This window comes from Anarhichas minor, unplaced genomic scaffold, assembly GCF_050575085.1.
Source record: "Anarhichas minor isolate MPS153535 unplaced genomic scaffold, ASM5057508v1 ptg000024l, whole genome shotgun sequence".
In the NCBI taxonomy this organism is placed as follows: Eukaryota; Metazoa; Chordata; class Actinopteri; order Perciformes; family Anarhichadidae; genus Anarhichas; species Anarhichas minor.
Genome location: NW_027466470.1, coordinates 14,211,271 through 14,235,445, shown reverse-complemented (window position 1 = coordinate 14,235,445; position 24,175 = coordinate 14,211,271). Strand labels below are relative to the sequence as shown.

The following is a 24,175-nucleotide window of genomic DNA, read 5'->3' as shown; positions in this document are numbered from 1 at the left end:
GCAACACTCCCCTAACTCAAACCCTATGAAAGACTCTCAATAAATACTTAAAATACAGAGGTTGGTCGTTCAAAACTTATTTTGCTCGCTAACAAAAACTAGTTTCTTCAGTAGTTCTTTTGGTGGAGGTTACCCAGCAACTAGACTCCGCCTGTACGCTGGCAGCCCGGCTCCAGACGCTCAGCGCTGCCGTGCAGGCTACATTATTAATGATGCTACAGACACTAAACCTGTCCCAGAAACCATATGTCAAGAGAGAAAGACACAGAGATGGTGCAGCTAGATGCACGATGATGTCAGGATCAAGAGCAATGGCTGTGGAACGGATGATCTCAACACTAATGTCGCAGTGCAGGAGGACCGGTTCACAACTCCAGTAAGTTACCGCCCCAGCGTCACAATATGAGACTGAAAGTTTTGACTGTCAGCCTCTGCAGTGTAGTAGATGTTTCTTGTAATGCATGCCACTCTCACCAGTGATAGAAAGACCCAACTAAGTACATTTAACAAGTAGGCTACTGTACTTTAATACAGTTGTAAGATACTTTTACTTTACTTACTTGAGTATTCCTATTTTCTGCTACTTTAAACTTAAACTCCAATTCATATTGTACTCATTACTTCATTACATACATCTGACAGCTATAGTTACTGTATTCATAGATTATTACTATAGGCTACATATTGTTTTTTTTTTACATACAAAACAAATGTATTACCAAACAGAATATTAAAATGTGTCAAAATTGAACCACCTAACATAATACGAATAATGCCTTCTACCATCTACATTTTTAAATAATATATATTTTTGTATTGATATAACTCTGACAGGGGCCGTGTTAAAAGTAGAACTTTTACTTTTCATAGATGCTGACAACACTTTAAGATTTACAATGCAGGACTTTTAATTGTAATGGAATCATTTTATATTGTGTAATTGTTACTCTTAAAGTAAACCTTTTCCACTTTCACATACATACATACATACATACATCATCCACACAAACACCTTATACACTTGTGTCACGCAAACCTCTGACCACACAATGCATTGATTGTTAAATAAATGACAGCGCAGCACGTTTTTGATCCGATGTTGTCAGCTCACACGTGATGAACAGGTGCTCCATCCTGCTTTCTTACCCCTTGTCTTGCCACAGGTGAAGACAAAGCGTCCATGGAGGGAGAAGCGGAGGAATCAGACGGGGATGTCCAGCTAGAGGACAAGCCCACTGTGCTTTGGGAGAAGTACATTCAGCAGAGCATCTTTGTCGACCTAAGTGAGGATGAAAGTCTCCACCTCAGTGATTTGGAGAATTCTTTAGCCTTACGTCTGTCGCAGGCAGAGTCTGCTGCCTCCGAGGCAAGCATCCATCTCAGTGGTGAGTCCAGAAGTCACCGTCATGTTGAACTGGCTTGTTTTATCTGACCCGAACTATACATCACACTGAATAATTCTATGTAGTGCTATAACACATGGCCAGTTTGAATTTAAGAATAGGATGCAGTTCTTCTCACAGATTCATAACAGATCATGGGGATTGTAGTCTTGTTTATGAAATTAAATTGGTCAACGGTAACAGTGATGAGGGAAATCTATTGTATTCTTTGGAGCTTTCGTTAACATGCTTGAATGTTGAAATTATAAATTAGTTTTCTATTAGTCTATCTGAATGGCTTGTTAACTCAAGTGTTTCTGATCCAGGCAGCCCACAAAAAACGGACTATTGTCTTGTATTACAGTTTGAAGGTTGTTAGGCACTCCAGATACCCAAATGAGTTTTTCATGATAAGCCCCCTTTGCGTGATTCTATGCTGCCCTCTAATTTGGTATTTAATTTGCAGGGAGCACGGAGCTGTCAGCCTTGGACGTCACCTCGTCAGAGTCCAGTATTGTCATCAGCAGTCAGAGTGAGAACGTGGTAGAGAGCAAGACCAAGAGCAGCATATTGCATGTGTCCGCCCAAAGACCGAACACCATTCAAGATGAGCCGCCCTTAAAGCACGAGGACCCAGGACAAGATACTAGCGACGAGGATCAGGATGACCTACCTTTCGATGGTGACCTAGGAAGCCCCTACTTCAACCAAACAGCGAACCTTGAGGGCAATATGAGCTCTGATGGAAGCGGAACGGTTCGTGCAAGTCCTGATGTTACTGGTATGCTTGAATGCAAGACAAGAGATAGAGATGATATTGTTGAACGCTTGGTTTCTGCTGAGCGTTACGCCGAGAAACCAGCGACTTTGTCACAAGAGGATGCCAACACCAAACGGGACGATCTTTTCGATGCTCCCAAGCCGAGTGAGGTTGCCCCATCATGGCCTTGTCCTTCAGACATTGACCAGATATTGCTGCGACACTTCTCCCAGGAGGAGCTGCTGCGCCCTTTTAGGCCGATCGAGGCAGAGACCCTGCCAGAGGTGTCCCTATTGGAGAGCGTGGATGACACTGTTTTTAGCTGGGCTCCAACACACAACAGCACAACAATTAATAGCAACCACTCAGACAGCCCTGCTTGTAATTCTGAGATTAATCAGAGTTTCTGCTGTGACAGGACTGATGAGAGAAGTGCATCTGAAAAAAAATCAAGTTCAGAGGAAGAAGCAGAAAGGGAAATTGCTCCAGTCACCTCTGCTGCTTCTGACAGCATTGTATCCAGCTCTGCAAGGTTACATTCAGAACAGGGCAGTGAGGATACAAGTGCTGTAGACGTAGAGAAGCAGGAAAAGGCCGAAGAGGATGAACGGGTTCAGAGAGTCCCACTTGTGCGCACCAGGTCCTTCATTGACATGAAGTATGGTCAAGGCCAAGTCCATTACCCACTCCCTGACTTCTCCAAGATTGCCCCCAAGGTAAAAATCCCCAAAACTCCAAATGGACCAGCCAGACCTGTTCCTCAGAGCCCCACCACCATGCAGAGAGCCCAGTCCTCTCCAATGATGTTAGAGGTGATCAACAGAGTCCTGGAGGATTCCGTCCAGCCTTCAGTGAAGCCCTACATGTTCAAAGACGAGGACAAAGAGTCTGCTCCAGCACTGGTGCATCACCTGCAGGTAGAAAACATTCAGGGTGTACAGTGCACCTGTACCTGCAGCTTTTTGATTTCCTTTGCTTGTCAGTCCTCAAACAATAACATATATGAATGCTGCGTATAGTAGACAGGACTAACATTTGTCTCATTCCATATGTCTTCCTGAGGCTGAATATGATAAATTACTCACCAAATATGCTGAAGCAGAGAACCTTATAGATCAAATGAGAATAGGAACCAACGTAAGTAAAGAGTTAACTTAATCTCAGAGTAATTTCAGAGTTATGTCTTAAATGCAAGTTACAACTTTATGGCTCTCCTTTCGCAGGCTCAACCCTCCTCAGAACCGATGCTTTATTTAGCGTATGATGATCATCATCAGGGTAACTTAGCCGAGGGAAGCCATCTTGGATCCGTGGCTTCTCACCTACCCCCATCAGGTGCGTCTCTGTGTCCGACATCTGATATTATGACAGGTCAACGCTTTGCTTCACTACCTGCAAATTACGCAGTGAAGTGCAACTGGTTTCCATAGAGACAAATGGGGTCAGGTGACAACTATTCTAGTTAGACAGACATCTTTTCTTAGCTTTTGGAGCATGTTAATTAAGTGGAAAACAATGCCTGTAAACTGAACAACCAAACCACACGAAAATATTTCACCATTGATTTCTGCGTCTTTAAATCACAAGATCATCATTAACTGTATGCATCATGTGTAAGTTGTAATAATTTGCAAAGTAACAAATTCTTTGCATGTATACACTGAAAGTATACAATATTAGCTTACTTTCTTCAAATGCAATGAGGAAGAGACAGGAGAGAAAAAAAGAATTCTTTGATTCCTTTATTGATTATCTTTCCCAATTCCTTCGATGAGATAGAAATGTGGAAGTTCATCAAGCACTCATCATCAAGGACATATTGCTCATAGTTTGATGGCCTATGTTCGGTTTGTGTTACTCCAGTCTTGCTTTGTTTTCAGAAAACTTTGGCAAGAAACAAGAAACAACCCCCCAGAGCAACAATCAGGTGATGAACACAACATCCATCAGGCAGCCTGAGGAGGGTCCCAGCGATGGTGAAAGAATGACTGCAGAGCTGAAAGACATCATCAGCCAGTTCATGCAGAAGGTAAGTTTGAAGAAGTGCCGGGATATTAATATTCAACCCTTAAATGCACAAAAACATGTATGAACCTTCTTCTATTCAGGTGGAAGGATTTAAATTGAGTGTGAGCATCATGTCAGCGAGCACAGCAGAACAACAAATGGTAAGTATTGTTTACTTCCTATTTGTAGTTCTTTAAGAGATGCACTGAATATGGAAATAGAGGACATCACAATTTTGTGTTTTTGAGGTGCATTCTAATTTACATTGTGCACTTCTGCATGTCCACGAATGTAAAATATGTCCATTGTCAGATGTTGAGGAGCATAATGGAGGCTCAGGACCAGCTGCAAAGAGAGTACATCAGTAAGAAGGAACAGCACAGAGCTCTGGAGATGCAAAACTACATGGGCCTGTCCAGGAAAACAGGCATCTTTGACCCAAACAGGTTAAAGAGACCCCGCCATTTCACCAGTGTGAACGTGTCAGTATCATGTCAATGCTTTCATTCTTGCGTGTGCGTTTTGTGTATGTTAAACCGTGTGCAGGCTGGTGGAGGGAGACATATTCAGGATAGGGATGCACCTTGAGGACATAAAGGAGATGATAGACAAAAATGTGTGTGAGCAGATTTCTCCGCCCCATTCATCCTCCACTCCCACATCCATGAAAGAGATGCTGCTAATGACGCCCAGTCCTCTCTGCATGCCCACACCCTCACCTCCACCATGCTTGCATGAGGTAACCAACTCACAGACACACTTGCTGCCTCGTAGGTTGTGAACGCTGGAACCGTTCACAACCTACGTTCCTCTAAATCTTTGTTGTTCTTATCTCGCCTTTTTACATGGAATGTTCAGAGCTTGAGAGGAGGACCCAACAGTAAGAGTAGGATGAGGCTTGTTTTTCAAAATAAAGCCCCCAACTCTCACTGTGTGTTGACAGAAAACTAGGAATGGAACTAGTTTTTTTAAATTAAAAGCCCCAGAAGGTAAATGTATCATAACAGGAAATAATGCAATTGGTAATACAATTTTTAATGACATTCTTGAGAATTTAACCCTTTCCCACTTTTCAAACTAGTCCCTCTACCTCACCTTCTTCATCATATAACAGCAAGCAATGCAGTCTAGCGTCAGCTTTTCAACAATAAATTAAAATATTCCACATCTTTAATACATTATTGGTATTACTATTTTGTGACATTCATACGGATTATAACCATTCCCACTTTTCAAACTATTCCAACTACTTCACCTTCTTCTTACAAACTTTAGCCAGTAATTCAGTGTATTGTCAGCTTTTCAACAAACCTTGAAATTGTATTCCACATCTTTCATACATTAATGGTATTATTTAACTTTTAAAGCCAGCATAGGGTCAGCTTTGCAGCATCCAGCCTTTTCTAGTTGTATATATTCCAGCCTGTGTGCAGCCTGCTCTCTGCTGACGAGTAGAAGCCTATTTGTAGCATCCACAACCTGCACATTCAATTGTGATCAATTCTCTCCGGGAAGAAATGCTGAGCGTGTGTCTGTGCAAGATTACACTAACAGCAAATTATCTGTATGGGTCTCATGTGTCAGGAGCCAAGAGCAGGTTTTTCCACTGTGGGTTATAAGATGGAGACACAGAAAGAGGAAGAAAAAGAGGAGGAAGTCGAGGAGGCCAGTGGAGTCCATGGAGATGAGGGTTTCCAGCAACGCAGTGAACGTATAACAACTGACTCTTTGCTGAAAAATACTGGACACAGCTGCTGGCATTCAAGGTACTTGTAAAAAATATTTTAAAGTCCAACAATATTATAATAGCGTGAATGATGTAGTCAAACAGGCACTTTGATGAAATAATACACCACTGTTGTGCATGTATCACTGTCACTATTGTGTCTACCTATTGATGTTTTGAGTGGTGCTTGCACGTGTGTTTGTGCTCAGATAATAGGCACGCTCTCAGCCTTACCATGGGCAGATAGTGTTTCAGCTGCGGTGTTGGTGTTAGGTTCCACCGAGTGTCTCTGTGTTCTTCTCTGTCCTGCTACAGGAGCTCACTGGGCTCTCTGGAAGGACTGGAAATCCCGACAACGGAAGCTGAAGATGAGAGGAGCTCTGTCTCGTCAGAGGTGATAGATCACAGCAACATCTTAGCGTACTTGAGCAGAGGCAGCTCATCCGCAAGACAGAGGGAGTGGACACGCGACAGGTCAGTGATGTGATATTAAACTCTACCTGACAGTATAAAAGAGCTATGACTCTCTATTTGTGGTTTCTCTGTACTGCTTTGTTCTGAAATAATGCATGACTCGTAACCCGTCTTGTCACAGAGTAAATGACCTACGTTTGCATACTGTACAGCATGTATTGTTGTATTGTTAGCCTAGAAATAGGGAACAGCTACAGCACTCTCCAAAGAATAGTTAGCTTTACATGCAATGCTTTCCTTGTCATACTGTTCACCCTTCCCCAACTCCCCTCAACTCCACTCCACAGACTCTAAATATCTAAATATCTCACTTGTTGTTGCTGCAGGCGTAGCAGCCCGGATAGTGTCTTGAACGCAGTGGGGGAATGTGATCTGGGGGATCGTGTAAGTCTGGCTGTGGACGTCTCGTCGTCAGCTGATGCACCCAGAGACTCAGACAGCCACATTCTCTTAGAGCCTCCTCTCAACACCTCATCTGTGTCACAGGTCAGTCACAGATAGTTGGTTTGTTTGACAACTTTAGTCTGATGTTTGTTCTGCAACAGGTTTTCTTGGATGGTGTTTAGGTTACACTGGTGTAGAGGATGCATTGACTGCCATATTTTAACTGTTGTTGGGTCTTCTGGGGAGCAGAGGATTGTGAGTCCAGAGACCGACAGTGGATTTGGGAGCTCCTACTTGAATCAATCAGCCTCTGGACCGTTTCAACCAAATCTGCTCACAGAAAGGTACAAAGCTATAAACACAGCAACAATAACATACATAAGTAGTATTTAATAAAATTAGCTCCCGTTAATGCACAGTCACAATCTACATATCAATTTGACAATAACTCAAGTTTGATCCTCCCATCTACAGTGGGCCGTCCCAGAATGATGGTTTAAGTAGCTCAGACAGTGAAGGCTCCTGCTCCAACCTGCAGACAGCCATCCATTCAGCCTCACTCACTAGCCAGCGATGGGCCAGTCCCTACCCATCTGTCCGAACACAGTCCCCTGGTGCAGCAGCAGATGTGGAGCGGTGGGTGGAGAGCACCACGAAGGAGCCTTCAGTCAGGCTGCAGGGTGAGCTAATCTGCCCGCATTATGAAGTTCTCTTTTCGTCTCATCTTATCTGGTCCTTATTGCAATAATGAACACTTCCAAACCACTGACCACACAGGAGCTGAACGCAGCCTGCCTGCCCGGCTTCATCACCACATATCTGAACCCGTACTCAGCACTGCCATGGATACAGAAGAGAGAGGCAGCCCACTGTACTCCTGCTCATGTAATAGGTATGCTGAGGAGCTGCTGAGGAGTGTTGGTGGTTCACCGCTGCAACTGCTGAATATTAGAACTTTATGTTATGTTCGGTATTGAGTGAAACCCAAAACGCACCACACAGACTCTGCAAGCAGGTTAAAAGGTTTATTGCAAACTTGGTTTTTAGAATGGAGATAACGGCAGATAGGCTAGGCAGAGGTTGAGTGTTCTTGGGGCCGATCCAGTGGCTTGATTGGCAGTAAGAGAGTAAGCAGGTAGGCAGGAGACTGAGAATCCAGAGTCAGGCAGAGATTCATCTGAGCACAAGGAAACAAAGTTTAAACTCAAAAAACACCTCTAAGGCTTGAGAACATGGCTACCACAGTAGTAGACGTATCGATCGGGCCAAGACTGTGAGGAAAGCCAGGGTTGTTAAGCTGCAGCAGTTGATTAGATGATGAGACTCAGCTGCCAGAGCTCAGGAGAAGCCACACTCGCTTGCAGACACTGCCTATTTACACTGTGAACATCTGTACATCTGTGTGTGTGTGTTTTCATGTGTGTGTTCAGTGAGGCTATCCAGGCCTTGCAGTCAGAGGTATCCCGGCTGAAGAAGGACCTGGAGGAGGGCTTGGTCCAGCTGCCTCACCTATCACAGAAGATGGACTATCTCACCTCCGAATACAGACAGGATCGCCAGGAGCGCAAGTCGAAAACCAGACCGCGGACCCACCACAGATCAGACTGCAACAGGTGTGGAGCTGATCCTGCAGGCTGGTATAATGGCCATTGTTGGGGTGTATTGATGCAACATTTGGTTGATATTTACCTTTACTAATGAGATATACAGATGCTCAACATCAGATGAAGGTCCGAGGTAGTCCCGTCATGTTCTTACCATTTATTCATTATACAATCATTATTCTGACCCTTTTTATTCTAACGTCTAGTGTGTGGAAGCCATCGAGTAGCACACAGAATGTGAGCAATCTCAGTTCCAGTCAGGTGAGGATAGAGGACTGGATCTCTTCAGACATGGACCCCAGTAAGAGCAAAGGTTCCACCACAAAACACCAACAAGCAAATTACAGCAATACACTCCATGTCTCAAAGTGTGTCTCAACATCTGTATATGTGTGTTTGTGTGCGTATATTCCTTCCATCGTCTGCTATGGTTTTGATCATCCGCTCTTCAGGTACAGACAGCGGTGACACAGCTGGCGCTGAGATCATGTTGCAGTTCCACCATTCACCTGTAGAGAGCAGGAGAGGCAGTGTGCGCTCCGCACCGGAGTTTCAATATAAACTTCATGAGGCGCTGCAGTCCAACAGAGGTCAGAGCCACAGCTGGCTTGTACAGTTCAGTACATACCCCATTTGTTTCTGAATTTCTTATTATATATATCATTTATACAGGGATGTTATATCCAATATCGTGTGTTATGCTCCTTCAGGGTCAGAGGGAAATGACTTAGTGAAAACATCTGGTCTGACCAACTCCATTTTAAAAGGAGGAAAGGCTTCTGACAGCCACGCTAAGCAGAGACCACAAAGTAAGTGATTGTATCATCTAATGTTTATCACGTCAACATGTCGGTGTCATTGTGTTTAAAAGAAAACAAAGACTATTGTCCAATATATATATACTGTATATATATACATAAATATGATTTAAATTTTATTTTTCCATAATAGACAAATTGGTTTCAGAGCACATACTAGAAAAGCACAAAAGTAACCGTGTTCATAAAGGGCAGAGACAAAAAATTGTCATCAGAATCACCATCATCATCATCATCATCATAAATGTCCTTCCTTGTAACGTCAAAACAAAATCTAGGGATGTAAATAAGTGCAGTATTGTGTTGGTATACACACTGTAGTACTTCTCATGTTTCCCCGATCATCAGCTGTCATGGAGAGTTTTAACTCCAAAGAGAGATGGTCTCTCTTCACCTCTCCATCTCTTCAGAAGCCTCTTCTCCAGGTCAGCTACGGCTCCTCCAGCAGCCTGCCTGCAAGGTAAACGCGTGACACAAACACACCACTTACTAAAAGCAGACACACACAGTGTTATTAGATTGTATAGTTCTGTTCAAGTAGGAATATCTGTCCTCAAATCCAGCTATAAAGTGAGGGAGCCGCCTCTGCGGTCCATGTCCCATCACAGAAAGCGCTCCACCCAGTCAGACACGGCTCTCCTGCCCAGTAATGTGTACTTCCAGCGGACACCGTCTCCAGCATCAGTGCCCTCAAAGACTGGCAGCAGGACAGGCAGGCGCAGAGGGACCAAGGTGAGATGTGTTTCACCTCTTCACGTGGGTGTCTGCTGACTATTCTGACATTTTAAAAGATCCTCCCTGTATACAAGACGTGTGTCGTTGCTGTGAAATGTTTTCATGGTTAGCTCATTGGAAAGTTTGCGAACTGTTTTCTAGGAGTCGGAAATGAACAGGACTCTAGACCAGGCCATCGAGGTGGCCCGCAGCATGAAGAGGACCACCGACCGAATGGCCAAGAGACTGTCAGCTGACCTGGCTGAGGCTCATCCTCACAGGAGAGTGCACAGTGTGCAGCCACAAGGGGGCAGGAAACACCATTATAACAAGCAGAGTGCAGATCAGTTTACTCTGTAGTCATGGATCTGCCATTCACTGTGATACCTGATGCCTATGTAGAGTGTATCTTTGTGTAATAATACATTAAGAATCTCTTTATGTAAAGTTATTGCTTTTTACATGGTTGTTTATATTTATACATAGAAATCAAACTGCAAAAATAAAATTTGGATTTTATAACCTGTATAATATATAAGGTGTTAAAATAAACAAAATGCTGTCCATGTTTTTGTTGATGGACAGCATTTTGTTTATTTTGAATATCGTTACATTTTTATTTGATGCCCGCCTCATTCTTTGAAAAAATCATCCATCATCTCAATTTTATACTCAACCGCGTGTAAAATGTAACCAAAACAATACGTTATAGACACTATTATGGGAAAAAATTATATTCTGACACAATATTTTTGATAGGTGGAACACTGTGATCCCGTTGTGACCTCTAAGTGGGCAACACCAGTCCCAGTACACCAGTCAGTGCACTTGTGTCACCTAACCTTTTTGTTTTCCACCTGCTCACCAACTGTTAGCGATCCAATACACACAAGCAGCCACGGGGTGAATAGATAAAGTTAAATCATATTAAAAGTAGGTCAGATTTGTATTATTACATTTCAGGAAAATCCCTCTCTGCCTTTAGTTCCAATGAGTATCAACCTTTGTCCTTTTAGCTAATACGCTCTAATGCGCATCCCTGCTGGCCTGTGGGTGCTAGTGTCTCCTTACTGAGTATCTGTTGGAGGGCTTTGGTGCTGTCACAGCCTGCTGGTGCCACGCTGTGTTCAGTTTTGAGTTTCGCTGTTCTAAGGTGGGTATCAGGGAAGAAAATGTGTCTAAACAACATCTCTTCATACAGCTGTCTGTGTTCACTAACCTGTAGGCAGTCAACAGGGCGGACTAGTCGCAGTGAGGCAGGCATGACTCTTCAACCAGTGCAGTTCACCTCTCTCATTCAAACACAAATACAGAATCAGAGACCGGGCAGTTATTGAGACATACGCTGCAGACAGGATCCCAGTCTGCAGCTAAGCATTTCACTCCTCATGTTACATGTGTCATAACATTTTTAGTTTACACAGTTGTAGATTAATGCCATTACATAATACCTTCATCTTAAATGTCCATTTTAGTTGAAAAACCAACATGCTGTGCAGTATAATAGTAATGCTTATTACAAATTATCAGCAGCACTCCTTATGGAAAAAGTTAAATAAATATTAGACTTTGTGAAACCTTACTGTACATCAAATACACTTTATGTCCATTGCACCTCATATCAGTTGCAAAGGACTGTCAGTAGATAATAATCACACAAAAAAAGTGCTCAGGTGCGAAACAGGAGCATTTGTGCGCATGTGAAAGCTGCCTACCAAATTCTGATCTGCAGTGTCATCCCCCTATATGGGACAACGGCAACATTAAAACAACATGATTAGGAAAGAGCTCATTTATTCAAGACTTACAAAGCTCAAAGTTAACCTTTGAAAGGTGTTGCCAGGTTGGCAACCAGGCAACTGATGGCAACGGCCAAGAATTGGTTGCCAAGTTCTCAAAACCCTTACTTACTGTGGAGTCCTGAAAAGGTGCAGGAAAAAAGACACATGGAAAACTATTGGCATTTCACCTCTTTGTGATGATTAGGGGCGGCACAGTGGTACAGTGGGGGTTAAAAAAAGATTTTGGATTTTGTACTTGCCGTTAAATATCACTCAGTTAGTTGTGTCTGAAGGTTTCTGAATGGTCAGTGATTCAAATAGTCAACAATTATTTGTTACATTTACCTCATACTGACTCTGTACTCTGCACAACACAATTACACTGGGAAATCTGACACTGTTACTTTTTGTTCTCCGATTGGCCTTTATGCACAAAAGAGTTAATCTGGTCCTCTGGGATCGTCCCAGCACATCTTCATAATGCACATCTGACGCTGATACTAGGCCACTGGCGAAAAGAACAGCTATTACAACAACCTCGCCTCTTGCACACAGAACTGTACATCATAGAGTACAGTAAAGTACAGCATAGTATGAAGTTACCGAATGTATGCGTGTGGTTGCATAAGCCAGCTTCTCTCTATTAGTTTGTTTTGTTCGTCAGTGCTGAGCTGACAAATGACCTCAGTTGACTCAGAAACAGATGATGTATTTATATGAGAGAATACAAGTAAGTAAACTGTACATTCTGTCTAGGACACTAAGCAGCTGTCTTCACTTGCAAATGCTACACTTTATTAACACCCAACCAATACGTCATATCTATATTCATAGTACACAAAGTGTTGTTGATAGATTTGTGTCAACAAACGGAGAACACAATGATTAACTTCTCAGAACTTCTCTTCTGTCACAAGATACCAATGACGTGGAAACCAGTAGAGATCAAATTTTGTTTTGATTAAAAGTGAATCAGGCCGTATAATTTCCTTTCAGACACAGAAATAGGTCAACACTCGGTATCAAATGATCTTTTATCAAACAAGGTGTAGTGAAGTTTCTCAACTGGGATGTTAGGGGAGGGTTCTTCTGTGGGCGCAAAATATGTCAAGATGACAAGGAAGCAATCAATTTGCCCCATTTGTGACATGGTCGTAAAGGCAAAAAGTTTGCAACACAGTTGATTATTTTTAATCTACATCCTCATCTTGAAAAGATGAACGTTCTCCTCTCACTCCGATAGCACACCCAAACACCCCAGTGGGGGGAGGAGTTACAGCCTTTGGGCTCTTTGGTATTTGCTGAAACAATAAAGGACCTGTCGTTTCATCTGAGAGAGGGAGGGAGAGGGAACAAAAAAAAAAGTCAAATTTAAGCCTGAGCTGCTTCCCCTGAAGTCATTTTGAGAAACAGCATCACACATCTCGCCTCAAGGCAGTGGCTCAGCGCAAAAAATAAATAAAACGCTGAGGGCATGGGAGCAACAGAGCTTAAAATGCTGAAACTTTTGCTTTTACTCACCTTCACAGAGGTAAGAGATCATTTTCTCATATTGTACACTGCTTTTCTAAAATAATTTAACAAATTACAATTTGAACGTCCTCAGTGTAGGCAGTTGGCATGTTTCTCCTATCTTTGATACAGTGTTTACTTTATGCATCCAGATAAATAATAGTGGACGTTTGAAACATATGAACACAGGCTCTTTTGAGTGTCGGTGCTTTCAACAAGTGCGTGTGGCATGCCCGACCTTAGCTCAATAGACAAATTCATTCCGACCTGAAAGAAATACCTGCGCTGACCAGCTCTGAAATCTGTGTTGAGTGAAGGTAATGTGCAGCCTGCTGCCTCTCATGCGCCGAGAATATGATACAGGCATTAAATCCAGAGGCATAATTAGCCTCAGGATATAATGTGAAATACTACTAGCCTGCTACCCTTGGAATGATGTCCTTGTCTTGAAAATACTGTGTGTCCTGTCGTATATCATTATCATTTCCTTGTTTCATTCATTAACCTGCCATGTTTATTTTTTTTCCTTTTCAGATCTGTGCTGCTGAAAATGGTAAATGGTCTTCTTTTACATTTGCCTTACTTTATGATGATCCTAAACTCGAATAATAAACATTATCCATTATTTTAAATGCAAATTGCCTTGAAAAGTTCCCCCGAAACAAGATTCAGGTTCTATAAATAAAAATCAACTTCGGCACATTTTCTGAAACAACCCAAATATGCATATTTCATTAGCAACTGGCAGGTTTTCTACCCACAATATGAAAACGCCACCTGAACACCTGTTTGAACGTATCCCAACACTCCCCCAGGCATCACTCTGTCGGTGTTTGCGGCCACATCTAAGAGTATAACGGTGCAGTGGAGCCGCTACACTGGCGCCAGCTCCTACAGGATCACAGCAACACCCAAGAACTCCCCAGGAGGATCCGTCTTCGCTCAGTTCAGTGGCAACTCCGTGATGGGCTCAATCATCTCCCTGTCCCCGAACACGGTGTACACCATGCAGCTAGAAGCCATGGACAATGCTCTCAATGTCCTCAGCAGTGCAGAGACAGAGGAGACAACAGGTCAGTCACAAGAGCAAGGAGAGGAGAATGAGTCAGGTGGTTCAGATACGTTACTGTCCATAAAGACAGACTCCATGAATCGTACGTTTCTACAGTTGAGGAAGAAGTCCTTAGATTCTTTGCTTGACTAAAATAATACTACAAAGTAATTGGATTATTATTAGTGATGCATCAACATGGAAGCAGCATCTCCATCTCCTCTTTATATACTGTTTATCTAAAGCAATGCATCATTGTTTTAGAGTTTCAGTTATAATGATTATCAATAGTTTTCTCACGGGTAGTTGATTGTGAGAAAACTATTTATACTACTACTACTATTACTACTTTACTACTATCATTATAACTGAATATCTTTGAATATATATAACATATAATAGAATATATAATATATGAATTTGTCAGCTTTATGAAGCTGGATTTGACATTTGTCCCTACTCTTAGAAGGCTAATTAGCAATTAAACGTTTTGGTTGCAGCCCTAATTTATAAAGTCTTCTCATGTTTTGCATATAAAATCTAAAATGGTGGCCACAGCTTTCAAATTAATTTGGTGCAGTAAAAAGTACACCATCTTTCTTAAATGTGGTGGAGTAGAATTATGAAGTAGGGGCAGGACCTCAAGAAAAGTACAAATACTTCAAAATGTTCTTTAATAATTATAGTAATAAAGTGAATGTTCTTAGTTACATTTCACCACTGCATTTATAATACATCTTATGCATAAAAAAAAAGTATTGTTATCATAAATTAACTTCCTTTAAACTAAAAACTACTTCTATCATTTGTTCTCCAGCTCCTGAAATCCCCAGCATTGAACAGGCCTACTCAAAACACAGCGACAGCATCACCGTGGAGTTCACGGAGGTTTCAGGGGCAACCAGCTACATCCTCAGGGCAGAGTCAGAGACGGGCGATTTCTTCTCTGAGACCATGGTGAGCAGCTCCCCAGGCACCGTGGTGCAGCTCCAGCCCTACACGGACTACAAGCTGAGCGTCATGTCCGTCAACTCTGGGGGGAGGAGCCAGCCCTCGTACCCCATCGAGGCCAGGACAGGTACGGACGAACTGTCTCCTACAGAGTCCTTAAAGACACTTCATCCTGTGGCCAGGGCATTTTGAATAGTGATAGAAGATTGAAAAACTGATAATTTAACACGTTGTGATTTTCACTAACTATATGACGTTTTTCGCCCACTTTCACATGTCCAGACACTACACATTAGAAGCAGTTTACTAAAGATGGTAACCAGTGTATGAAGGGTGAAACGCAGCCTTTCTGTTGTTCCAGAAGGACAATAGTTTGTTATCTCACTCCGCCGGCCATTACAGCGTGTCATTTCACAGCCCATTGTCACAGAGTCTCTACTCTTTATAGCCAACGCAGGAGGGTGGAAACTGTATCCATGCTTTTGCAATATACTATTCTCATAATATGAAAAGTGAAACCATGAGAACGAGGTCGTCTCCCTTCCCATAAAGAGAACTGTAACATGATCGCAGAAATATTGTATCCATATCGCACCCAAATTGTCGGGAGAGTAGAAGTAAGAAATCTGTGTTTGTTATTTAATTTTTGTTTCTCATTTCCATCTACCTCAACCTGTCTATAGTGGTAATGGCGCCCAAGTTGAACACCACATCTCCTGACAACAGCACCATCCTCGCGACTTGGCGCCCGGTGAAGAACGCCGTCCTCTACATGCTCTGCATCATCCGGGAGGGCTCCAGCTCCCGCGTCAAACTGAACACCACTGACACCATGGTGAGCTTTGATGACCTCGAAGCAGGGACCACCTACTGCATCAAGGGCACGGCCTGGGACTCCGTGGGTCGAGCTGGAGACGACCTCACTGTCTGCCAGATCACACGTAAGCATGATAAGACGGAGAAGATGAATGTGGCAGGTGGTGTTACTCAACTCACTTACACTTTTCACTTACAGGTCCTCTAAGCCCAGATGTGACCTACGTCCATGTGACTCTGGGTCGGTCTCTTGGGCTCGCTGTGTACTGGGTGTTAGTGGAGGGAGCAGAGAACTACATGGCCACGACCACTAATGGCCAAAACTGTACTTCAATAGATAATAGTTGTTATATTGTACCTGTGGAGTGTGGCCAGAACCACTCAGTAGCCGTCGTAGCCAACAACAGTGCTGGCCCCAGCGACCCCTCGCAACCAACAGACTACATTACATGTGGGTATATCACACACGCAACCAGGCACATACAATACAACATACTTGTATGCATTTGGTATATCAGACACAAAATCCTCCATCTTTAAATTTGACATTTTGGGAAACATTTTTTTTTTTTATCTACCTGTTTCACTTGACAGATCCGTGTCCTCTGGAGAACATCTGGGTGGAGGAGCCTGTAGCAGGCAACTGCTCGGTGGTGTGGGATGACGTGCCACTGGTGGAGCACTACGTGGCTTTCATAAAGAGGGACGACGGGACCGAGAAGTCATGTAACACCACTGGAACCACGTGCCCATTTTCCTGCATGTGTGGCTACACCTACCTCACCACCGTCTTCCCCTACAACCAGGCCGGCTCCAGCCCTTACGCACAAGTCCGCAACTACACCACCAGTAGGACCAGAAGCACCCACATGTAGTACCACCACAAATACATGCTTTTGATATCAAGTCAAGGACCATACTAGTGGTTTTGTACTTTTCACAACCAACAATCTTCCAAAGTACGCCATTGCCTTATTTATTATCAGCATAATCTTCTCACATCATCATCATAGCTCATGACTGCAAGGCTTCTTGGCAGTTAACTCTAAAATCTCAAATGATGGAGATTCCCTGAATTCTCCACCATGGCACTGTCAGAAAAGAATAGCCCTATTCCATGATGGGAATGAGCAGATGTAAATCATACTATGGCTGCATTCCATTTAGGTGTGGCCCTTCTATCACAATATCACATCCCCAGCATTAAAGGAATACTTCTACTTGATATACACTTAAAACTTTGCTCTTCATATTTCCTTTTTTGATTATTTGTTCGCGGCATGGAGGCATGCAAGAAAAATAATGTTTTCTTCAAGAAGTAAAGGTCGTACAAAGTTTTTCCCTTTAAGCACACTGGCATGGGACATCCTGGGACATGGAGTAGTAGTTACACCTGCACCTTTTCTGATGTGAGAAGCCCATAACTGTACCCAACAAGATGCATAAAAAAAGATGAAGTTTCAAGTACATGCAAGTTGACATGAGGTGAAAACAATGGCTGCCTGGAAGGTGGAAAATAATTGTCAAATCATTAGTATGGTCTTTTGCACAGTGTTGAATAATATTCTCACCTGCTTTGGCATTTCTCTTCCCTGCCTCTACCACAGTTCCTTGTTGCCCACAGGACGTTATGATAAAGCTGGTTTCTACAGAGACGCTGGAGGTCATGTGGCCGCCGGTCAAAGGGGCCGAGCTCTACGAGACGACAGCGGCACAGACTAATGATGTCATCCACTGTAACGACACAGCACCGGTGTGCGCGCTGTCAGATTTGAGGTGCAACACAGCTTATTCTGTGACCGTCACACCTTGCAGCGAGTTACGAGGATGCAACCGCACATGCGCACCGCGCACACATGAGACAGGTATTAATGGGGCTATTTAGAGTGACATCTCACCCCATAAATACATAGGCTGCTAAACCTAAAACAGCTTAGACATAAAACATACTGCTATTTCAATATTTTGGAAAATGTTGCTTTCTTGTCAAGAATTAGATGAGAGGATTGGTACACCTTTCATGTCTACACAATACATATGAAGCTGCATCCAGCAGCCTGGTTAGCTTAGCGTAGCTTAGCACACAAACTGGAAACAGGTGGAAACAGCTAGCATGCCTCTGTCCAAATCTACCAGCACCTATGTGTTGCTTTTAAAAGAAGAAGAAAAAAACACATCAGATATAATTTGTCCATCAGTGAGCTTTAGAGGTGTTGGTATGTGTTTATCTCTGTTTCAAGTCATTGTGCTAAATAAAGCTAAGCTAACCAGCTGATGATGGTAGCTCCATATTTCTACTTACAGACATGAGAGTGGTATCAATCTTCTCATGTAACTCTTGGCAAGAAAGTGAATCATGCTATTTCCCATTTAAAGTCATTTCTCACTCTGCGGTATTAACGTGTGTGTTTTTGGTATGAAAACAGCTCCGTGCGCTCCAGAGATCCTGAATTTGACGCAGACCAACAACTCCACATTCACAGTCCTCTTCACTACCCCCAACAACCCCGAAACAAATTATACCGCCACAGCTGTCGGACGCTACGACACCCACACCTGCCAGTCAAGAAACAACTCCTGTCAGCTCACACAGCTGCCCTGCGGTTCAACCTATGAGGTCATGGCAGTGGCCATCACAACTGTGGGGAGAAGTCTACCTGGATTCAGTAAAACCTTGGAAACGGGTACGATAGTAGGATTGGTTATCGCTAGATCTGAATGTGAAGTCAAATCTACTTTATTTATGCAGCCCAAAACCACAAGTTTGTCTCACAGGGCCATGTGCCAAAGTCAAATCGGCTGTAAAACTTTTTGAATGTAACATTTATCCCTTTTTTACTATCCCAGCTGAACCATTTTTTGTCCGTTATAGTTATCCTACAAATAACACAAAACACTCCACTAGCAAAACATATGACAACATGAATTTGGCAGCCGTAATAATAGACTTCTCATAATAAGAATATGAGCTTAAATATGGTAATTTCAAACATTTGTATCTTGTATGAATGAATGGATGATAAAGTATCATGAAGCATCAGTCAAAAATATTCTCACTACATTCACTCACATGTCGAGTCTTGTTCTGTGATTCACTCCCAAAGGTCCTTGCTGCCCCACGTATGTGAATGTGACCCAGGTGACCCAGGCCATGACCAACATGACCTGGTCACCTGGCAGCGGAGCTCGCTCCTACATCACCACCCTCACGTCCTCACGCGGACACGCTAAGTGCCACACCCTGGACAACCACTGCCTGATGGGATGCATCACCTGCGGCACCAACTACAGCGTCAACCTGGAGGCCATCAGCAGCACAGGACACAAGTCAGAGTGCAAATATCGTGGATTCTCATCGAGTGAGGGCAAATACACACACACGCACACACACACACACACAGAAATGTGCACCTGTTTGAGAGTGTGAGGTGAGGGGTGAATGTTAAGGTTGGACATTTGCAAATGGTCAGTAGTAATAAAGTTTCTAGTAAAAACATCCAAAGCCACGTCACATGTCCTTGACATGAACATCACCACTTCTCAAAACTCATTCTTGTAGGTGCCTGTTGTCCAACGAGCGTCAAGCTCTATCGCAGGGCCAACAACTCCCTCAGGGTGTACTGGCGCTCCATGGGCGCTCTGACGCAGAACCACACAGTCGAGCTGAACGGGACGGCAGCCGACTACACGTGCATCGCAGCCGCCGGCAGCAAATACTGTGACATCCAGGAGGCGACGTGTGGGGACGTGTACACAGTAGTGGTGGCACCAGTGGGACAGAACGGGGTCAAAGTCAACTTCTGTCAACCCAGGATATACTCAGGTGAGTCATGGAGGGGATGTTTAGAGTGTGCAGCATTAGTTTTTATAATCTGTGTATGATTTAGTGGTTACGAGCTGCATTAATGTGTTCATCTTTGTTATATTCTCAGTTCTCTGCCCAGGAAGTAACGCTGGTATGGGTAAGTATCCTCTAAACTGTAAACTTCACGTTGTTTAATACACTTATTCGCATCTTGCAGAGGGTTTGATGAGAGGATTGTTAACACCTAGTCTGGAAAATGGTACGGATCTTCTCAGGTAACGCTCGGCAAGAAGTTGAATAAGTGCATTCACCAAAAACTGTTCTTTTAAACTCTAATTAAGAAGTTGTTTGAAAACTGCTACTGCACTGAAAACCTCATCTCTCTCCTTCTTCAGTGATCTCTAGCGGAAGACAAACTGTGGATTAACATGCGGTAAGTTTATTGGTACTCAACTCCTACCAGATAAGAAGGCGTTGTCTTCAGCCCACTTGGACTTGCATAACAACATGAGACAAACAACGTGCTTTCCTTGACATTACAGATGTGAAAGAAATTGATGAACGCTGCTTTTACAGGATGCTTCCATCGTTGCCGCTTCTTGAGCTTGAGGGGTATCTTGTGACAGCATCACAAGCATCCATAAATTCACTGTGTCTATAGAACTCTGGTACAACAATAGGCGTGTTTGAGTAGTGCATATAGCAGAAAGACAAGCACAGGTGAGGCTGATGTACCTCTGGGATACGTGTGTGTCTGTAAAGCATGGGAAGAAGAATGACACGAACATGACTCAGGTGAATGAATATGGAGAGCTGCTGCGGGAACGTGACACGGGCATCTTATTGTGTCTGCGATGATAGATAAGACGATGGATATTCAATAGCCCCTTGACTCAGTATGACAAGACTGTATTCTGCTTTTTGCAGATACAATTCCACAAAGAATTCTTTCTTATTGAGTGTGATGAATCAGTACTGCAGCTATGATGATATATTTGTATTTTTGCCAGCAAATCCAGGTTGATAACCCCTCTCTCTCTCTCATCTTTCTTGCCCTACAGCGAACCCCCCCCCCCCCCCCCCCACATGGACAGAAGACCAACGACAACTGTAAAGACCCAACGTACCCAAAATAAATCTCAGCCTCGTTTAGGAATACTTGTTTCGTTGTTACTGCTGTTTGCAAGAAAAGCTGTATAGAGTCTGACTGTTTCTGCTGAATAAATATGAGAAACAAAAATGAAACACTGAACTACTACAATACAATTTATAGAAGAGGGCTTTCAACTAAATAACTGTGGGCATGTAGCCAATGTTTTTGAAAAATATTCTCCATATTGCTACTTTTTATAATAGGCTGCATGTTATTTTATCTTCTGCTCTGCTGTGCCTCGTGTTTAATTAATGCAGTTGCCCTTTTCATAATGATGTAACCTCAACATGTAATGAAACTTTACAGTGAACCTCCTACATGGATGTATCTTGGCAAAAAGTCATTCAAAGACCAAATAAATTCAAAATAAGATCTTAGGACTCCTCAAGTAGAAGACCTCCACACGGCGGCCGTACGACATGTCGAAAGAAGAGGGTCGGTTGAAAGTGAGGCGGCAGGTATTCATCTCTTTAGCCTGAAGTCATGCATGGCACGTCCTGTGGATGATACGTCTGATCAGATTGCTGGAGATGGATTCAGTGTTACCTTCGCCATCATTGGGTTTGTTTTCTCGCTGCTGACAGACGACAACAATAAAGCACATCGCTTTTTGCATTACAACAACGTGTGCTGTCAATCATCTTGTGTGTGTTTTTCTTTAAGGAGTAGAGGATCAGGTGGTTGGATACATGAGCTACATTCAGTCCCAGAATAATAATAAAATAATAAAATAATCCAGAAAGAAAACCATCAGAGAAACTTCCTGAAATAGGTCGTACTGATTCAACAGACTTGCTATGACTTTCACTGACGTTAAAGGTTGTATAACTGACCCACGGGACTCTGCTTGAGCTTATTGCACATACAGTATATTGTACATTCCAGGGGTGGAGGATCAGGCTAGTAATGATGATAATGACCACTATATGCAAACGAGACAATCTTAACAGGCTGCTTATTGTTGACTTCTATAACATATCAGTGAGTGATTTGTTTTAAATCACATTCATAGTCTTAAAGTTCAGTTGCACACTATAATACAAACATAGAAATGAACAGAATGTGTCCAACCTCTCTTCTTTAACAGATGTGCTATTATGTGAGGTTCACTCTCAGAAGAACGAGGCAGAGCCGAATTTAACTTTTGGGAGTAGAAAAGCTTGTCATCTGGGCTTCCTAACGGCATTGCAGTAACCTGTCAATTTGGACCTCGAACATTTGCACCTTCAGCAGTGTTGCCAGGTCTGCATTTTTCCCACAGGCTACGTTTGAGACGCTGCCATGAATTTTTTTGTCTGCTGGTTGGGTAGACCTATTTTGAATGCAAATTACATGAATAATATGCCCCCCCCCCCCAAAAACAATTCAAACAAACTGACTCCAGATCAGCCTGTAGCCTGCTACGCACATGGTCATTGGACACGTCCCACGGCGACAAAATATGGGAAGAAATACAAAAGAAAACAGAATTTAAGACCATAAACGCATACAAAGTAAAAACAGCACATTCACGTTGTCCAGGCAGGAAGGAAGAGTGAGAAAGAAGAGAAAGCAAAAAGACAAAGTTGTCAATTAATGGGTCAACACGTTCACAGAGCTGTATCTTATTTAAGATAATATGCTGGATTTTAAGATTTTTTAAAGATATCTTTAGTTAAACTGCTTTTAATACTTGTAATACATTTGTGGTGTTACTTTTGGATATTACAATACATTTGCCAATGAATACAGTTGGAATCTAAAAGCAGCGCATGGCAGGAGCATATTTTGAATTCTGGTATTGGCTGTTAATTTTTTTGGTCTGGTTTTATTGGCCACAGGTTTTGTCACACAAACCTGGCAACCCTGACTTTCAGAAGTAAGGTTCTGTTATGTTCCACATGTGACCAAATGTAAATTGTTTAGTTGAGTTATGTAATCCTCAAATCGCTATTAAATAACATAAAAAGAGTAAGATAAGGGCTTTGTTAGCTATGCCAACTGAACTTATAGTATATTCTAAACATTGTTAAAATGATATACAGATCTGTTTAACGAATAGCTGTGGACTTATCGACCAAACCTTTTGTTTTATTCTAGCATTCAGTATATTTCCCACTAAAACAAGCGGTCGTAATTCCCAGAGGTAGACTTGTTTTATTACTGATCTTTTATTTGATTCTTCTTGGGGATTTTACAAGGGATTTTCTGAGTCTGTGATTTTTTTTTTACCACTGATCTTTTTATATTTATATATTTATAGTTTCAGCAAAACATAATTAGTTATAAATGTCACCTAGTATGCAATAATGCATAATGACAGAACATTTCCAAGAAAATTGATATCAATCCAGGAAGGATGCAGGAGGGGGACTTGGTTCCTCTTTTCAGTCACTCAGTATGTCGTACAAAGGAGATTATATAATTTTACAGCAGGCAAATCCTGTTCCATATACTGGGAAATCAGCTTTATAAAGAAATTTAGAGATTTAGAGAAAAATGACTTCTTATATCAAGTGTTACAAGTTGGTCTAATTACAGGAATAAAATATTCTGGGAACATGGAAGAAGGGCAGTTTTACCGTAAAGGGGTGGGGGATTGGAAGCGCCCCCTCCTCCGCCTATAACAGGAATCATACTTTATTTCTTTCTCATGATGACCGAGAGGCAACAGGTTCTACCTGTCCTCATTTAGGACGTCCTGATTGGCTCCCATTAAGTTGATCTACAGCACTCAGCCAGTAAAGACTTCAGTTGAGCTGCAGTGTGAAGAACCGACATATGGATGTAACGCACTGAGACCCTGACAATTACAATGGATAAGATGTGGATGCTATATTCATCAGTCATCCTTTTGTCTGTCATACAGGTAATACAACTTTTTTTTAAATTCAGTTTCTTATTTGATAAATTGTTTATTATATGTTGTAATTCTTATTAATATATTTTGTCTTTTTTAGACTCAACATGTTTTGGCAACAGGTGAGTGTTCTGCTGCTGCTACATGTGACAGGAGACACAATTCGTTTTTTGTCCATCACCGATATGGCTAGATGTATAAACATTAGCACAGTGAATCTTTACATCTATATGGTTCATCTTTACTTGTCTTTATTGGATATTGTATTTTCTTAACTGTGGCCTAAAAATATGCATCAAGAAATGGGGGTTTTGATCAAAACCGTCTCAGAATTTAATCAAAAATTAAAATCCACCATTCACGAAGGATATGGACCCTATTGTAAAATTACAGATATT

The 24,175-nt window shown here is 42.4% G+C and overlaps 2 protein-coding genes across 2 annotated transcripts; both read left to right on the top strand.

Moving 5' to 3' along the window:
* Nucleotides 1-98: 98 nt before the first annotated feature.
* aknad1 (AKNA domain containing 1) lies at nt 99-10,394 on the top strand. Its single transcript, XM_076098093.1, has 22 exons — nt 99-376; nt 1,164-1,385; nt 1,849-3,059; nt 3,205-3,279; nt 3,366-3,477; nt 4,023-4,171; nt 4,251-4,310; nt 4,462-4,595; nt 4,696-4,888; nt 5,734-5,915; nt 6,191-6,349; nt 6,676-6,835; nt 6,983-7,077; nt 7,208-7,413; nt 7,511-7,625; nt 8,164-8,346; nt 8,544-8,638; nt 8,790-8,927; nt 9,048-9,146; nt 9,504-9,615; nt 9,719-9,887; nt 10,032-10,394. The coding sequence occupies exons 2-22, from the start codon at nt 1,181-1,183 to the stop codon at nt 10,227-10,229; spliced, it is 4,050 nt and encodes a 1,349-aa protein (XP_075954208.1). The 5' UTR covers nt 99-376; nt 1,164-1,180; the 3' UTR covers nt 10,230-10,394.
* A 2,751-nt stretch (nt 10,395-13,145) lies between these two features.
* Nucleotides 13,146-20,212, top strand: fndc7a (fibronectin type III domain containing 7a). Its single transcript, XM_076097337.1, has 13 exons — nt 13,146-13,181; nt 13,697-13,715; nt 13,978-14,235; nt 15,031-15,291; nt 15,848-16,105; nt 16,180-16,431; nt 16,575-16,829; nt 17,588-17,845; nt 18,407-18,664; nt 19,085-19,339; nt 19,540-19,803; nt 19,913-19,942; nt 20,181-20,212. The coding sequence occupies exons 1-13, from the start codon at nt 13,146-13,148 to the stop codon at nt 20,210-20,212; spliced, it is 2,436 nt and encodes an 811-aa protein (XP_075953452.1).
* Nucleotides 20,213-24,175: the final 3,963 nt, after the last annotated feature.

Bases quoted from the DNA above. Each gene is read 5' to 3' on its own strand.
- aknad1 (XM_076098093.1), top strand. From the start codon at position 1,181: ATGGAGGGAGAAGCGGAGGAATCAGACGGGGATGTCCAGCTAGAGGAC. The intron at 8,347-8,543 runs GTGTGGAGCTGA...TCTAACGTCTAG, and splicing joins CACAGATCAGACTGCAACAG to TGTGTGGAAGCCATCGAGTA. The intron at 9,147-9,503 runs GTAAGTGATTGT...CCCGATCATCAG, and splicing joins CGCTAAGCAGAGACCACAAA to CTGTCATGGAGAGTTTTAAC.
- fndc7a (XM_076097337.1), top strand. From the start codon at position 13,146: ATGCTGAAACTTTTGCTTTTACTCACCTTCACAGAG. The intron at 16,432-16,574 runs GTGGGTATATCA...TTCACTTGACAG, and splicing joins ACCAACAGACTACATTACAT to ATCCGTGTCCTCTGGAGAAC. The intron at 17,846-18,406 runs GTATTAATGGGG...GTATGAAAACAG, and splicing joins ACCGCGCACACATGAGACAG to CTCCGTGCGCTCCAGAGATC.